We start from the raw sequence: 17454 nt of genomic DNA, 5'->3' as shown, positions 1-17454 counted from the left end.
AAAATCAGAGCAGAAATTATGAAATAGAAACAAAACAATAAAAAGAATCAATAAATATACTGGCTGATTCTTTTAGAAAATAAACAAGACTTACAGACCCTGGTTTAAGTAACAAAAGACAAAGAGGACACAAATTAACAGTCAGAATGAACAGGGAAACATTACAACAGACACCAAGGAAATTCAGAATACTGGAATATTTTAAAAACTTGTACTCCATGAAGCTGGAAAACCGAAAAGAAATGGATAATTTTCTAGATTCAGCCAAACTACCAAAATTCCAAGAAGATATCAACAACCTTAACAGACTCATAACAAATGAGGACATTGAAACAATAATAAAAAGTCTTTCAGGACAGATGGAGTCACAGCAGAATTCTGCCAGACTTTCAAAGAAGATCTACAACCAATCCTTTTTAAAACTATTAAAAAAGATAGAAAGAGAAGGAGCGCTCCCAAATTTCTCCTATGAAGCCAGTATCACTCCAATAGACAAATTAGGCAAAGACACAAGAAAAAAACACTATATCCCCAATGAAGACAGGCTCAAAGTTTCTCAACAAAATACTTGCAAATAGAATACACACATCAAAAAGATCATCATACACCATGCTCAACTTGGCTTTATCCCTGAAATGCAGAGATGGCTCAACAAACCCAAGTCAATAAATGTAATAAACCATATAAATGGTCTTAAGTAGATGAAGGAAAAGCCTTTGACAAAATCCAACAGCTTTCATGATAAAAGTCTTAGAGAATGTAAGGCTAGAGGGAACATAGCTCAACATAATAAAAGCTACATACAAAAAAACCAACAGGCAACATCATTCGCCATGGAAAAAGGTTTGAAGCAAAACAATGGGCGTCATGAACAAGACAGGGACGGAGAGTCACTATCCCCACTCCCTTACAGCATCCTGCTGGAAGGACTAACTGAAGCAATAAGGCAAGAGAAGGAAATTAAAGGAATACAGATAGGGAAAGAATATGTCAAACTAACCCTATTTTCAGATGACATGATTCTAAAAAAAGAGATCACAAAAGTTCTACCAGAAAATTTCTAGAAAAAAATTCAGCAATGTGGCAAGATATAGAATCAACTTGCGGGGGCTGGAGAGATGGCTCAGCGGTTCTTCCAGAGGTCCTGAGTTCAATTCCCAGCAACCACGTGGTGGCTCACAACCATCTGTAATGAGATCTGGTGCCCTCTTCTGGCCTGCAGACATACATGCTGTATACATAATAAATAAATAAATCTTTAAAAAAAGAAAAAAGGAAAAAGAACTTGCACAAATCAATAGCTTTTCTATTACTATACACCAACAACACATAGAGAATGAGATCATGGACACCCTCCCCATTCACAATAGCCTGAAAGAAAATAATATGTCTTCCAGGCTGTGTGTGGTGGTACACGCTTTTAATCCCAGCACTTGGGAGCCAGGGGAAGGCAGATCTCCTAGTTCAAGTTCAGCTTGGACTACAGATCGAGTTTCAGGATAGCCAAGACTACACAGACAAACCCTGTCTCAAAAAAACTAATAAATAATAATAATAATAATAAGTCTAAGACTAAATCTAACAATGGAAGTGAATCATCTCTACAGTAAAAAGTTTAAAACTCTAAAGAAGAAGATAAAGACACTAAATATAAAGACACCCCATGCTCATGGATTCATAGAATTAATGTGAAAATGACCATCAACTATTTATAGAGTTAACGCAATTCCCACCTCATTATTCATAGAAATAGAAAAAAAACTATCCTAAAACTTCATAAGGAACTCTAAAAGACCCTGGGTAACCAAACAACCCTAAGCAAAAACAAAACACTAAAGGGACTAGAATTCCAGATCCAAGATATATTATAGAACCATAGAAAAGTATGGTGGCCAGGCGGTGGTGGCGCACGCCTTTAATCCCAGCACTCGGGAGGCAGAGGGAGGCAAATCTCTGTGAGTTCGAGGCCAGCCTGGTCTACAGAGTGAGATCCAGGACAGGCACCAAAACTACACAAAGAAACCCTGTCTTGAAAAACAAAACAGAACAAAAAACAAACAAACAAACAGTATGGAATTGGCACAAAAATAGACACATGGACCAATCGAACAAAACTGAAGACCTAAACATGAGTACATGTAACTTCAGCCACTTAATATTTGACAAAGATGCTGAAAACATACTCTGGAAAAAAGAAAGCATCTTCAACAAATGTTGCTGGGAAAACTGGGTGTCCACATACAGAAGAATCGGCTTGTACAAAAACTACCTCCAAATGGATCAAAGACCATTTATGTAACACCAAAATTGCTAGAAGATACATAGGCTGTGCCCTATATGAAATCGGTGTAAGAAGGACTTCCTGAATAAAACTCTATTTGCCCAAGAACTAAGGTCAACCGTTGACAAGAGGGACTTCAGAAAACCAGAATATTTCCACACAGCTAAAGAAACAGCCAACTGAGTGAAGTCCACAGGATGTATTAATATCCAGAATATATAGAGAACTCAAAAAACAAGAGTCAAATGACCAAATGACCCATTCAATAAATGAGGCTGGGATCTGAATAGAGTTCTCAAAAGAAAAAGTGGCTAAGAAATATCTCAAAATTTTCATCATCCCTAGTAATTAGGGAACTACTAATCAAAACAACGTTGAAATTTCATCTTACCCCAGCCAGAATGGAAAAGATCGATGGAACAGCTTGACAACAGATGCTGGGAAGGATGTGGGGAAAAGAGAACCCTTATCCACTGTCGAGGGACTGCAAACTGCGGCGGGCACTGAAAAATCAGTGTGTAGAATTCCCAGAAAGCTAACAACAAATCCACCATATGACCCAGTAAACCACTCCTAGGCATATGCCCAAAGGACCTGACATCCTACTCCACAGGTACCTGCTCGGCCATGTTTACTTTTGCTCTAGTCACAATAACTAGGACATGGAAACAACCTAAATGTCCGACGATGACTGAGGAATGGATAGTGAAAATGTGGTACCTATACACTATGGCATGCTATTCAGCTGTAAAGAAAACTGCTTTGCAGGTAGATGGATGGAACTAGAAAAGATCATAATGAGTGAAGTAACGCAAAAGACAAATGTCACATGTTCTCTCTTTTCTTCTTCTTCTTCTTCTTTTTTTTTTTTTTTGGTTTTTTGAGACAAGGTTTCTCTGTGTAGTTTTGGTGGCTGTCTTGCATCTCTGTAGACAAGGCTGGCCTTGAACTCACAGAGATCAGCCTGCCTCTGCCGCCGCCCAGCATACATGGTCTCTCTTATTGGAGGTGCCTAGCTCCAAATCTTTAGATGTGTGTACACAGTTTGTAGGAACTACAGAAACCAAGAAAGTAAAATGGGACCACTGCCAGGATGGGGGGTTGGGAGGCAATGGAGAGGGGAATAGTGGGGTCCAAATGCTCTGATCAGGGGAATGGGGAAAAGGGGGCACTTCAAAGAGCCTGAGGAAGAGTACCGAAGACAGAGGGAGGGGGTAAGGGGAATTAGCCTGCTCCTCCTCCTGAGAAGAATCCATGCAGACACCTGGACATACATTCTGTGCCTGCACGGTACTCTACAGAACTCAGATTATACTGTAGCATAGCCAGCCATATTTTCTACAAACGCGACTTACATACCACCACCATTTTTTTTTAATGGGCACAACCTTTATTTCCCTTCCCTAGGCTGATGTCAGGCAAGTGAGATATACTATAGACAGAGCCAGAGCAAGCCCTTCCTCAAGCAGTTTTTTTTTTTTTTTAGTTTTTCAAGACAGGGTTTCTCTGTGTAGCTTTGCGCCTTTCCTGGAACTCACTTGGTAGCCCAGGCTGGCCTCGAACTCACAGAGATCCGCCTGCCTCTGCCTCCCGAGTGCTGGGATTAAAGGCGTGCACCACCCCTGCCCGGCTTCCTCAAGCAGTTTTTAACTTAGCACTGACCCCCTACCCATCATTCTTTATGGCAGTGACATCACACACTCCAGGGGGATGGGAAGTCAGGGTTTCAGTGGACTCAAGCCCTGCCGGCATGTTGAGAGCCATCCAAGCGCTTCTTAGAGAAGGCACAGACATTCAGGTCCGGCACACAGTCAGGCTCAGGACGTCTTCAGGACCGGGTGTCCCAAGTCCTTCTTCGGGGTCCGGAACCACAGTTGGAACTTGGTATGGAGCCCAGGCCGGGGGCTGCTCCTGGGAGTTGGTAGCCACATTCCCTGGGGTCCAAGGGGTCCCCACTGAGCAGTAGGCACATGGCGTACCACCACAATTTTTGATGCGAAAGGCCTCAACCCCCATAATAGACTCTCTGGGATGGGTACCAGCTGGTGTAAACTGAACTAACACACTGACTAACATCACCTCAAGCATATGGGACAACTTCTCAATGCAACCACCCAATTCACACCGGACTTGTGAGGGAAAATCCATTCAAATTGCCTTGCAGTCCATCAGTGGCTCCAACTTCAACTGGACCGTCACTATACAAGGCTTAATACACCAACCACCAAGAAAACAACAAATCTAAGTGGTGGAAGAGACAATGGAGTTACCTAACTGACCTACCAGTCTGTTTCATACACCATTCTCAGAAGATCCACAACTTGACAACTACATTTACTGACTTATCTTTAAGGAAAACTGAAACCAACGAATAATCAGTAATTATCAGGGATATATACCCATCTTTAAAACCCAAAAAGTCCACTTGCCAAATGAGGAAGAATGTTTGGAGCTGTGATATCATGCCTATACTCCACAACAATGAAATGATATTCTTCCCAATTCCTCTGGATATACACACCGGGAACACCACACATTTGTTTCCTCTCAGAATATGGAACACTGTTTCACAGTCTGTTGAAATTCCAGCCTGGACTTATACCAGCTACCAAAGTGAATACATCAACCCAAGAGCGGATATGATACAATTTGCAACCAGAGGATGCCCTAGATCCTACGACTCCTTTGTGCCAAGGTATCACATAAAAAAAGGCAGACCATAGAAACTTACATTGGTGGAAAACTTCAGATATGGACCTTTCCAAACTGGAACCCTGGAAACACACCCCCCTAGGACTTCCCTATTATTTCTACATGAGTCTCCTACTTTTACAGCTCAAGGAATGGGGCATTGGAGACTTCATGGCCCATAAGCCAATAGTCAATATATCACATGTAGGAACTGCACAAAGGACCCCCATTTGATGAGGCGTATGTCTTCTCCATAACCTGGAAGTTCTACGGGATCCAAGAAGGCAGCCTAACACCGTGCATCATTGATAGAGGAGGATGAGAGGAGAACAGCACATTCTTCACAGCCCACTAGAAGGCAGCATTTGGCGACTCCTCGGCTTCACCACTGATGGCTACGGGAGAGCATCACATCAGACCTCAGCCTACCTGCAAGGCTTGGAGTCACACCTCGGATCCAGAAGATCTCACTTCCCTTCAACATCAAGTCACGGCTCCCACCTGTAGAACGCTGCTGCCCTGAAACTGAATTTAGGAGAATACCAGTCTTCTCCTACTCCTCAGGAAATGGGTTTGCTGCAGGAAAACCCTTGCGGTTGCTGGAGCTGTGTTGGTTGGCTCCTCACTAGGAGCTGGCACAGCATCTTTGTTCTTTCAGACGTAAGTGAGGAGATCGTAGACATCAGAAATCTTACAGAATAACAAAATTGGCCATTAGCACCTTGTCTGATGGACTAGATACAACTCACAAACTGATTACACGCCTTCATCTAGAACTAAATTTATTGAAGCAATTGTTGGCGGATACTAACAAATATACAGCTGAAAGTTTGAAGAAACTAGCTGTAGCCAACCAGATCTCTCAAAATTATCTGCTACAACTTCTTCAAGGAACAGGCAAAGAGAAGAATGTATCCAAGCAAGACTCACTTGTCAGTGAGTACACAGAACTATCTCAGCCCTTCTCTACAGGATTTGGAACAAAAACGGCAATCTACAAGTCTCTCCTGGACCCAATGCAAACCTCTCAGTGTGAGCATGGATTCTGCAAAATACATTTACACTTAGTCTATAGAGACTTCAGTACCAGCTTAGCACACACCCCTGGTGCCTAGGAAACTTGGCAGTGGATCTATTAAACCCACTAACTATTCCCTATGAACTAGTTGGACTAATACAAAGGACGTCTACTACCTAGAGGAACATATCATCTCACTTGGAGCCACCCACCCTCTGTCCAATGAACTCCAAACATCAGAACTGATTCCTTCGGTCTCTGCAAACCAACTCATAGACCTTGGCAATGGAGTCTTTACCATATGCTCCATGAAGGCCTTCAGCCTCACAGTTGACATCTATAACATCACCAAGGATACCTTGGACTCCACTTTTTCTTCTGCAGAACCTGGTTGGCTGTATACAACGCTGCTAGAGTTACAGCTCATTTCTCAGGACAGGTAAACCTGCCCAAGAGCTCTGGCCTAACGTTTGAATAGAGACACATTTTTTTTTTTAAATTACACTCATGATATTACTTACACTCATGATATTAATCACATTTGTGGTATTCATAGATTACATTCGCAGTATTCATTCAATTTTATATATGTGTATTTATTTATTTATTTATTTATTTATTTATTTATTTATTTATTTTAAATGTCGAATGTCATTTCTTGAAGGGGGTAGGAGGTTAAATACAGGCTTACAGCACAATGGGAGGACCCCAGAGGGCAGAAGTTCGTTACTGATGTTTTACAATCTTGCATCTGAGCTGTTAATGCCCGTTATTCAGGATACACAGACAAGGAACTTCCCTTAAGCATTCAGGAGGGTGGAACCTGGCAGGGAATTAGCATTGGGAGGATATCAAGGTCAAGGTCCGAAAGCAAGGCAACAGTTACCCAAAATGGGGGCCAGGGCCCTGCAGGTCCCCCTTTTATTAAAAAATGAGCTTCTGACTTGGGTTGCGTGGGACGTCAGCAGGTCACCTTACCCGTCATGGAGACGCCTGCTCAGGCCACACAGGTGCTCTGTCTTAGGTTGGTGAGTGCCCCCTAGACATTACCCGCAGAGACACAGTTTTGACTCAGGTACCTATATAATAATGAACATGAAGATGGCTTGCTAGGTATACTGGGTGGTTTTGTGTGTGAACTTGACACAAGCTAGAGTCATCAGAGGAAGGAGCCTCAGCTGAGGAAATGCCTCCTTGAAATCCAGCTGTAAGGCATTTTTTTCAATTAGTAATCAATGGGGGAGGGCCCAGCCCATGGTGGGTGGTGCTATCCCTGGGCTGCTGGTCCTAGGTTCTGTAAGGTGGGCTGAGCAAGCCATGGGAAGCCAGCCAGTAAGTAGATCCCCTCCACGGCCTCTGAATTAGCTCCTGCCTCCAGGATCCTGCCTTGTTTGAGTTCCTGTCCTGACTTCCTTCAGTGATAAACAGCAATGAAGAAGTGTAAGCCAGATAAACCCTTTCCTCCCCAATTTGCTTGCTGGTCATGGTGTTTTATCACAGCAATAGAAACCCTAAGATACTAGGGAAGACTAGAAAGCCATTAATGACATTTCCACTGGAGGCAGAGAGACAGAGTCCAACATTTATCAGCTGCACTCAACGCGGACACTATTGCCTGTCCCATAAAGTTAGCAGCAACCTTCAAAAGTGCTCTTTATTTGATGTGACTGGTAGTATGTTTAGATTTGACTATCCTTGCTTCTTCACGTGGAACTTATTCCACTGGATAAAGGAGAACCTTTGGCTTTTGGTATACATCATATTGGCCTTTTTTACATGCAAATTCCTTATGATTATTTTGGGCTTGTTTAATAACCTTCATTTTAGGAGGAGCTATGACAGTGAGCTCCAGAGACCACTTTCACACCAGAGGGGACGAACCAGCTGTGTATGGTTCCTGCAGACACATCTGTGCAAACCCTGACTGGAGAAACGTCTTCGGGAGATGTATCATCTCCATACCACCTCAGGCAAGGAATATTGTATTCCAGATTCCTGTTTCTACCCCACCAAGTAATTGCCATTTTTGCCAAAAGAGATGGTCTGTATACATTGATTTTAGATCCAAGATGGACGCCGGCAAAGACTCGCCAGACTTCTTGATGCTTTATATCTATCATTTGCTTTTTCACAATATATATCAGTTTGTTTTGTTTTTCATGACAGGGTTTCTCTGTGTAGCCCCGGCTGTCCTAGAACTTGCTCTGTAGGTTGACCTCTACCAAAGAGATCTGCCTGCCTCTCCAGTGCTGAGATTAAAAGCGGCCGCCGCCGCCGCCACCCAGCTGCTTTTTTATAATATTAGCATACACACAACTGAGAGACAACACTGGAACCTGAAGCTCACTAGACTCTTAGTTGCTCTTTTCATTAAAGAAGAAAACCCCCGGCCCACAGCCACGACCTACGGACTCCTCCTACTTGACCCGGATCCAGTTAGGATGACGCTCTATGATTGGTTCTGCTCAGAGTCCTACAACTCCAAACCTGCTATGCCCCACTTTGGGACATTTTTGTTTGGAAGTGAGGGCATTACCTTTTATTTCTGAATCTGTTTCTCAATTTGGTGCAAACCAAACCTGTGGAAAATATAAATTTGGAAAAATGTGTATATGCCATAGGGATCATAGCAGTATCCTGTGATCGACACTGTTTTGACCACTTTGCTTAATAATGGTATGTTTTAATGCCTGAGATTAATTTTCTGGCATGTATTTGTCTATTAGTAATTGAGATAGTTATTCTATGCTTTCTCCTTTTCCTGTTGTGGCCTGAATTTGCCAATTTCTGGGAAACTGCTAGTAATTCTTATGTGTGGCCCCCATTGGCACTGTGTATACCTCAAAGACCAGGGGATGGAATGTAATGAGCATATAAAAGATGCCTTCTGGACATGTCAAAATAGCTCAGTCAGGCATCCCACTACGCCCAAGGCTGCACCTAATAACCAGAAGCCAATGACATCACTCATTCCAGATAACCAGGCACAGTCCTAGGTGCCTCATGACACTCACTGGACGTATAAGCAGAGACCAAGAGCAATGCTCTGCACATCTGGAGAGATGCCACCTTGATCTATCCTGGAGCTGGAGAGTCTCCCCCAGGATCCTGACCCTTAAATCAGAGACTTCTATCAGAGTGTGGACCTGACCTTCTGCTCAGATATGTCACATAGGTGAGTAGCCTTGGGGAGATAGGCTTAGGACCGTAGTTAGGAATTTAGAGTGTGAACCTTGTGCGATGACCCTCAGCATAATAAAATATAACTTTTGTTATGTCAATTACACATATCTATCTTCTTGCTTGCAACACCCTGGCTGTCCTGGAACTTGCTATATAGACTGGGTCGACCTCAGACTCTGAGATCTGCCTGCTTCTGCTTCCCCAGTGCTGGGATGAAAGGCCTGCAGCCCCCCTTCCAACCCTCCACTGATCCTTAATAAACTGCTAAGGAAATGGTACGGAGCCATGAAGGGGTGACTTTCAGCACAAAGGATCCTTTACCAGGTATGGGCAAACGCCTGTGGTCCCAGCCCTCGGGGGGGGGGGGGGGGGGGGGGGAGGCAAGAGGTCAGTGAAGGTCAGCTTAGGTGATATAAGACAGTTTTTCTGTACTGTAGCTTTGGTGCCTGTCCTGGATCTTGCTCTAATAGACCAGGCTGGCCTCGAACTCACAGAGATCTGCCTGCCTCTGCCTCCCGAGTGCTGGGATTAAAGGTGTGTGCCACCACCGCCCAGCAAGAATACATTTTCAAAAAAGGTATTATCAGGGTCTGAGAAATAGTTCAGCAGTTAAAGGGCACTGGCTGCTCTTCCACAGGGCCTGGGCTCAATTCCCAGGATCTACCTGGGGGCTCACAATGGTCTATAACTGAAGTTCCAGGGGATCTGACCCCTTCTTCTGACCTCTGCAGATTCCAGGTGCACCCCGTGGTAGTGCACAGACACATAAGCAGGCAAAGCACCCATACACATAGAATAAAAATTCTATTTTTAAAAAAGGCTGACATCAAAGGAGCCGAGTACCGCAAATGGTCTCGGCAAGCAGCTCCCTTCGGGAGAAATTCCCCGAGAATGCTGGCTGTTCTGGCCACCAAACTGCGAAGGTTTCCGGACTTGCATTCTCCTCTAGCACGGGGGTTTGGGGACATCATTAGCTCTCAGCTGCGGCATGCAGTTCAAGTAGTCTGATGACAAGAACATGCCCACCTGACCCCCCACTGTGAAGCCTGCGGGTGCCTCTGAGCAGAAAACGGATCCAAGCGGAGCACACATTTGGCAAGTGAACCTAGGGAAACATGGCTGAAGCTGGGGTGGGAGGAGGGGCTGAGAGCAGGGAGCAGCTGTTTTTGTCATGGATGCCCCAGGAGGAGAGGGGACTCTTGACAACCTTCCTGGAAGGGAGAGGGCCTGGCCTCTGAGGAAGGCTGGAGGGAAAGAGAGATGAAACAAGAGACCGAAGCTTCAGAAGCCGCCTCACACCCTCCATTCCTTTCCTACCTGCAAAATGGGCAGAATCATCCCAATTCACTCCAAATCACCAGGACAGAAAAACAGCCAAGCTGAAGATGACGTCCGCCTCAAAGGGGAGGGCAAGCTAAGACCGTGGCGTTCAGACATCTAAAGGGGGGGGGGGGTCACATCGGTTCCTTCCTCCACAGCTGGACATTTCTCCCCAACAGAAGGACCGTTTTGTTCTCTTTGATTTTCTGAGAAGGTCTCATGTCGCCCAGGTCTTGAACTGTGTGTGACTTAACAAGCTCCCCAGCTTCTCTGACACATTCTCACTGTGTCGCCCTAGCTGGCATCAGAGACCCTCCTGCCTCCACCTCCTGCCCTCCCAGATGCTGGGGTTACACACCAGTTCCGCCACACGCAGTTTACACAGCCTGGAGGATCAGACCCAAGGCTCCCACATGTTACACATGTACCAGCTAAGCTACATGCCCAGCCCCCAGAATAACATTTTGTGGTTACTGTTTTGTTTTGAAACTGCTGCCCTGCACTATGACATCATAAAGGAGAAAAATGTAACTTCATAAAGGAGAATGTAACTACATAACATCATAAAGGAGAATGTAACTACATAAAAGAATGTAACATCATACAGGAGAAGAACGTACCCAGCAAGTTCAATTCCCAAAAACCAAAAAAGAAAATATTTAGTCCATCAAAAAGGGAAAAGACAGGAATTAAATCACTTTTTCTTTTCTTTTCTTTTTTTTTTTTTTGAGACCAGTTCTCACTAAGCTACACTGTCTTCCAACTCCACAAGTGGCTGAGGGTGGCCTTGAATTCCTGATCCTTCTGCTTCTGCCTCGAGTGCTGGCATTACATTGGCTTAATTTGTTGTTTGTTAATTATGTGGATCGGCTTAATCTGTTGTTTTGGAACAGGGTCTTACAATTCACTATACAGCTCAGGCTGGTCTTGAACTCACCGCAAGCAGTTCTGCCTCAGCCTCAGTTTAAACATGCACCACCACACCCAGCTCAACTTCATTCATTTGAAAGTCCTGGGTATCTAACTCAGGGTCCCCCGTGTGTCAGGCAGGCGCCGTGAAGCTACAACCCCCGGCTCAGCTGGAAGGCTGTGCTCTGAGTTATCCTTCCTCCACCCGTGTGACAGGCCGGCTTTACCTTCTTCTGAAGCACATGAGCCCAGAGAAAGATGCATTTAAAACACCAGAACCCAGGGGAAAGTCGACTCCTGTAACCCCAGCTAATCAGGAGGCTGCGGCCGAAGGCCTATAAATTCAAGACCTCAAGACCTGCCCAGGCCACGGAACAAGATGCCTCCAAAGCACCGAGCCCCGAGAGGACCACTGAGATTGCTCAGTGAGGGAATGTGCTCACGGCTCTGCCTGGTGACTTGAGTCCAATCCCTAGGACCCACAGGATGGAAGGAGAGAGCAAACCCCGGCCAGTTATTCTCTGACCTCCACACACACACACACACACACACACACACACACACACACACACACACCAGAGCCTGCATTCACCACCCACACCGACACCTATAAAGCTTTAAAAAACGAGCTGGGGATGTAGCTCCGTGGTAGAATGTACAAGGCCCTGGGGGCAACCTCCACCACTAAGGAAGAGGAAAACAGAATAATCAGGAATATGGAAGAATGAATGAAGACTGTTTAAAGTGTGTGTGTTGGATATATTTGTATGTGTACACGTACATGCAGGTGTGTGTACATGTATGCGTTTATGGGTGTCAAGGTCAGAAGTCAACGTTGGATGACTCCCTTAGTCACTCTTCACTTTATTTATTTTTTATTTTATCTTATTTTTGTGAGACAGGGTTTCTCTGTGTAGCTTTGGAGCCTGTCCTGGAACTCGCTTTGTAGACCAGGCTGGCCTCGAACTCACAGAGATCCACCTGGCTCTGCCTCCTGAGTGCTGGGATTAAAGGCGTGTGCCACCACCGCCCGGCCACTTTATTTTTTGGTACAGGGTCTCTGACTGGTTTTGCTAAGCTGGCTGGCGAACAAACTCAAGAGGCCTGGCTATCCCCAGCTGCCTTCTGTGTTGGGATTACAGGTCGGAGCCGACATATCTACCTGGCTTTTTCTGCGGATGATGGGGCTCCTGACGCAGGTCCTCAGGTCTGTGCAGCAAACTGCCCACTGAGCAACCTCCTCAGCCTGGTGGAGATCGTATTTAAAAATAGGCATCGGGGTGGTGACACATGCCTTTGGTCCCGAAATTCAGGAGATGTGGCAGGAGGAATTGTGTAGGCCAGCCTGGTCTACATAGCAAGTTCCAGGACACCCAGGACTACATAGAGAGATCTTGTTTCAAATAAATAAATAAAGTCATGGGGGGGGGGGGGCTGGAGGAGATGCTGGGCAGTTTAGAGTACTTGCGGAGGACTAAAGTTGGATTCCCCGAATCCACATAAGAGCTCACAATCATCCTGAGTTTCAGGAGATTTGTTGCTGACCTCAGACCTCCACAGCCACCAGGCACTCAATGTGAAAAGATGCTATGGGCTGAGATAATTCAAGTATGTGTGTGTGTCCTGTAATCTCAGCTCTGAGTGTGGAGAAAGGATCCTGGGGTTCACTGATCAGCTAGTCTAGCCAGTTGGTAAGCTCCAGGTTTAGTGAGAGGTCACCGAGGGGGGTCGGGGAGAGAGGAGTGTAAAGATTCTAAGCCATGTTTAGGGTGAGAGCGTGGAGACACATTTGGACAAGTGGCATCCATCCCACTGATTGCCCGCCTTTCCTGTCTGTCCCAGTGGTGGGGTCTCAGAGCAGCAACTGGACCTGCCCAAACAAAAGACGATGCACACACACACACACACACACACACACACACACACACACACACGTGGACCTCAGCTGGGTAAGCAAACCAGCTGTCTCCCAACAGCTTCTAGAATTCCCCTTTCATGAGTTAATGTCATTTGCTACTAAAAAACAAACAAAACCCCAAATAAAACCCCCGAGGCCTCCGGCACTAAAGAGGCAGCTGCCTGCTGTCATCAAGCTGAAAGTTTTGATGTCCGTTTCCAGGAAAATACTCCCCGGCCTCCACCTTGGCTTTCCTCTAGTGGGGACAGGGTGGGGTGGGGGGATGGGGGGAGGTCTCTAAGCAAAGACGGAGAGAAACAGCACAAGCCGGGGAAGAACCTGCAGTTCACAGTTCAGCTGTGCCCCGGGACCCGTCTGTCCTTACCGCAGGTTCTCGGTGCTTGCCTTATTTATTAGATGGGTTTCGCCTATTTATCTCTGTGTTGGGGTGGGTGCCAGGGCCTCAGGACATATGAGAGGTCAGAGGCACACTGTGGAACCTGCTCTCTCCTAAGTTTCAGGGTTCAAATTCAAGTCCCCAGGCTTGCACATCAAGCACCACGCCCGCTGAACAATCTGAGTGGCACTGGTTTATTGGAGCCAAGGCTCTACGCAGCCCAGGCCGGGTATGAACTCTTGCTATGTGGCTGAGGATGGTCTTAACGCCTGATCTCCTGTCTCCACCTCCTGAATACTGAGATCCCAGGCGTGTGCCACCACACCAAATGTTTTCTTCTGGGCTTGAGAGGCCCTACAAGCTCCAGAAGCTAGAAAGTCCCCTGGGAGCACAGCTGGGTGGATGAAGATGGTCTTCCCTCATCTCCCTGCACTGTCTGTGTCCGTCAGCTACAGTCCTTGTGCCCACATGCCTGTATGCAAGGATGTGTGAGCCTTAGAAAGATACAAATTAGCCAGGTGGTGGCAGTGGCAGCGGCATGTCTTTCATCCCAGCACTCGGGAGGCAGAGGCAGGCGGATCTCTGTGAGTTCGAGGCCAGCCTGGGCTACAAAGCGAGTTCCAGGAAAGGCGCAAAGCTACACAGAGAAACCCTGTCTCAAAAAAACCACAAAAAGAAAAACTTCATACTTCATTTCTTTGGTTTTTCAAGACAGGATTTCTCTGTGTAACAGTCCTGGCCGTCCTGAAACTCTCTTTGTAGACCAAGGCTGGCCTCAAACTCATAGAGATCCTCCTGCCTCTACCTCTGAGTGCTGGGATTAAAGGCATGCGCCACCACCGCCTGGCCTGAAACCTCATTTCTTTTGATGGAAAGCACCATCTCCCATATTCACTGTCCTCTGGGACTCTAAGGTGGCCCAAGAGCTGATTGATGACTGGTGACTCTTTATTCCTGTGACTCTGGCATCTCAAGTTAGATAGCAATTAGCAATCCTATTCAAAACAAAAACACCCCTAACCACCCATGTGCATCTGTCCCTAGGTCAGGCAGCTCTTCCCCAAGCTGAAGCTGGCAGAGTGCTTGGCTGGCACACACGAACCCCTGGTTCAACCCCCATAAACAAGGCATAGGAGGTAAATGAAGGAAAACCAGTTCAAGGCAACCTTGGTTACATAACCAATTTGAGACCAGCTTGGGCTGCATTAAACCCTACATAAAAAAAAAAAAAAAAAAAAAAAAAAAAAAAGCCCCAGTGGTTAAGAGAACCAGCTACTCTTTCAGAGGATCCAGGTTCAAGTCCGCATACCCACATAGTCACTGCCAACTGTAACTCCAGTTCCAGGGCATCTGGCCCTCTTCTGGCCTCTGTGGGCGTGATGAACATACACTCAGGCCCATACACACAAAATAAACCTCTTTTGTTTTGTTTTTCGAGACAGGGTTTCTCTGTGTAGCCCTAGCTGTCCTGGAACTCACTCTGTAGAACAGGCTGGCCTTGAACTCATAGAGATCCACCTGCCTCTCCCTGCCTCCGGAGTGCTGGGACTAAAGGCGTACACCAAAACGTGTGGCAAACAGCCCCAACATTTGTAAAACGTTTAAATAAACCTGTTATACTCTCCCTTGTTAAGGAATCTCTGGTGAGCTGTCATTTTACCTCCAATCGTGTCCCAAAGCATGCATACACACATACACACAAACATAAATAAATATGAAAAACATCCGATGAGTCATTACTGGACACTAGTCAGGTAGGTGCACTGTGCTGGAAAGGAATAGGGGCCCCGTTCACCTTTCTACCCCTATCCCAGCATGCGCCACAGCTCCTTGGGCCCCAACGGCAGTATCACGGCTGCCTCGGACTTTGCATAAATCCTCTCTTATTTCACCCCTCTGGTCTAGACCCCCACTGCATTCAGTTCCCTTTCTGAAATACACACTATGCTCACCCTTTGGAAGGAGGCAGAGGACGGGAGAATGCAACCACTAGTTCAAACCAGAGAAACCCAGGACACAGGACTGAAAAGCCGTTTTCATCCAGCCTGTCTGCAAGCCCCCTTTCCCCGGCGAGGATTCTGACTTGGTTACTTGGCTCCCTGTTTCAAAGCCAGAGAACTATTCTTTCGACTCACTCCTGCCTGGAAAAGATGAAACCTGTCTATGTGGTTTTGCAACCTCCTCTTATTCTTTTTAAGCAAGGAAATGTGGGGGGTGGGCTGGCTAAGACAGCATGAGGGTGAGAAGCCTTCCAAGGTTCAGGCCAGCTCTGCTGTCCTGGGTTGCCTAGAGAAGGTCACCATCCCTGGACAAGACCACACACAGCATCAGGTGTTCCCTGGCCCCAGGGAGTATAATGAATGTTTATTTGCTGTGCTCCTGCGATGGGAGGAGGAGGAGGAGGAGGACCCGAGACTAAGATGAAGAGGTTCCTTGGTAGGAGTCAAAACTCAGGACTGGAAACAACTGATCACCACCACACCTCAAACGTCCCCACAGCCCCCACAGACAGCCAGGGCAGAACCAGGTAGGCTTTGGAGGGAGCTGTCACAGTTGCCTGCCTGTAGTGGCCAGTGTTAGTGACCGCTCTCTGGTGCAGTGGTTCCGTTTCTCAAGGAGAATCTCTATTTTACAAGCAAACAGCTCTTGTCGGTTTCCCAAACAAACGATCAATCTGAAAAGACTGGAGAGGTGGAAATTTCTCTGACTGGTTAATGAGATGGGATGCGTCCACAGCACCATCTATTTCTACACCCCCCACCCCCGGCAGTTAATGACGATCCCCCAAACTTCTGAAAGTTGGCTGACCCAAGAAGCAGGACACGAACACCAGGGACCGAAATGGAATAAAGGAAGAAGGAAAGATCGAAAGAAAAGCAGAAAGGGAGTTAAAAGTAGGAAGAAGGCTAGGAAGGAAGGATGGAGCAAGCGGATTCCTTCTCCAACCAGAGCCTAACTTTTCTTAAAATGCCTCCTCCTCCCCTGCCACCAGGAACCCGCGGGCTCTCGGGACTTGTCGCGGTGACCCTGGCCGTCTCTGGCCACGCACCAGGCCTTCCCCCTTCGCCCCCTGCAGTCTGTCGCCGCGGCTCCCGGCCCGCACTCACCCACCGCGGTGATGCGGAAGCCCCGGGGCGACCGCAGGGCTCGGCGCCGCCACGCATCCCGCAGCACCTGCACGCAGGGCTGGGGCGCTCGCACCAGCAGCACCCGGCGCTGCAGCCAGCCGAGGAAGGCCAGCCGCGAGGCGGCGCGCGCCAGCCGTGCGTTCCAGAAGCAGCGCGCGTTGGCCCGGCGGAAGGCGCGGAACAGCGCGCGGCCGCCGGGCTCCCCCGCCGCCTGCCCGGCTTCCCGCGGGCTCAGCACCAGGGCCAGCGAGCCGGGCGCCAGCTGCACCGGCGGCGCCATACCGTCCGCCCGCGGGACCCGCGCTCACTGCGCCCGTGCCCGCTGCCCCGGGAGCCGGCTGCGGGGGGGGGCGGGGCCGGGGGCGGGGCTCGGCTTCCCAGGGCGTCGCCGCTGTCACTCCCGGGTCCCCGCAGCAACCAGAAGAGCCCCGGACATCGCCCACCCGCAGGGCGGAGAGGACCCAGGTCGCGCGTGGGAGGTGACCCAGGTTTGAGCCTCCGCTCCGCTCCTGACCTATCAGGCCAGTTCTCCGGCTTCTCTGGGCTTAGATCCTCATCTCGCAGCAGAGTACTCTGAGGACCCTCTCATCCGTGGCTTTCTGAAGTTCTAGAGTGTGCCTTCCTCTCCTA

The 17454-nt window shown here is 47.4% G+C and overlaps 1 protein-coding gene across 2 annotated transcripts in view; it reads right to left on the bottom strand.

Moving 5' to 3' along the window:
* Stox1 (storkhead box 1) overlaps positions 1–17212 on the bottom strand; it is a 59450-nt gene extending 42238 nt beyond the window's left edge. The window contains exon 1 of one of the 2 annotated variants that reach the window (XM_076557146.1): positions 16804–17212. In XM_076557146.1, coding sequence (XP_076413261.1) covers positions 16804–17104 — 301 coding nt within the window. In that variant the 5' untranslated portion in view covers positions 17105–17212. The remainder of the gene's footprint in view (positions 1–16803) is intronic. The other variant, XM_076557145.1, reaches the window with a different exon arrangement.
* Between the last annotated feature and the right edge of the window lie 242 nt (positions 17213–17454).

Source organism: Peromyscus maniculatus, chromosome 21 (assembly GCF_049852395.1).
Source record: "Peromyscus maniculatus bairdii isolate BWxNUB_F1_BW_parent chromosome 21, HU_Pman_BW_mat_3.1, whole genome shotgun sequence".
In the NCBI taxonomy this organism is placed as follows: Eukaryota; Metazoa; Chordata; class Mammalia; order Rodentia; family Cricetidae; genus Peromyscus; species Peromyscus maniculatus.
Note: the sequence above shows the minus strand (reverse complement) of the source record. Positions and strands in the feature narration are given on the sequence as shown.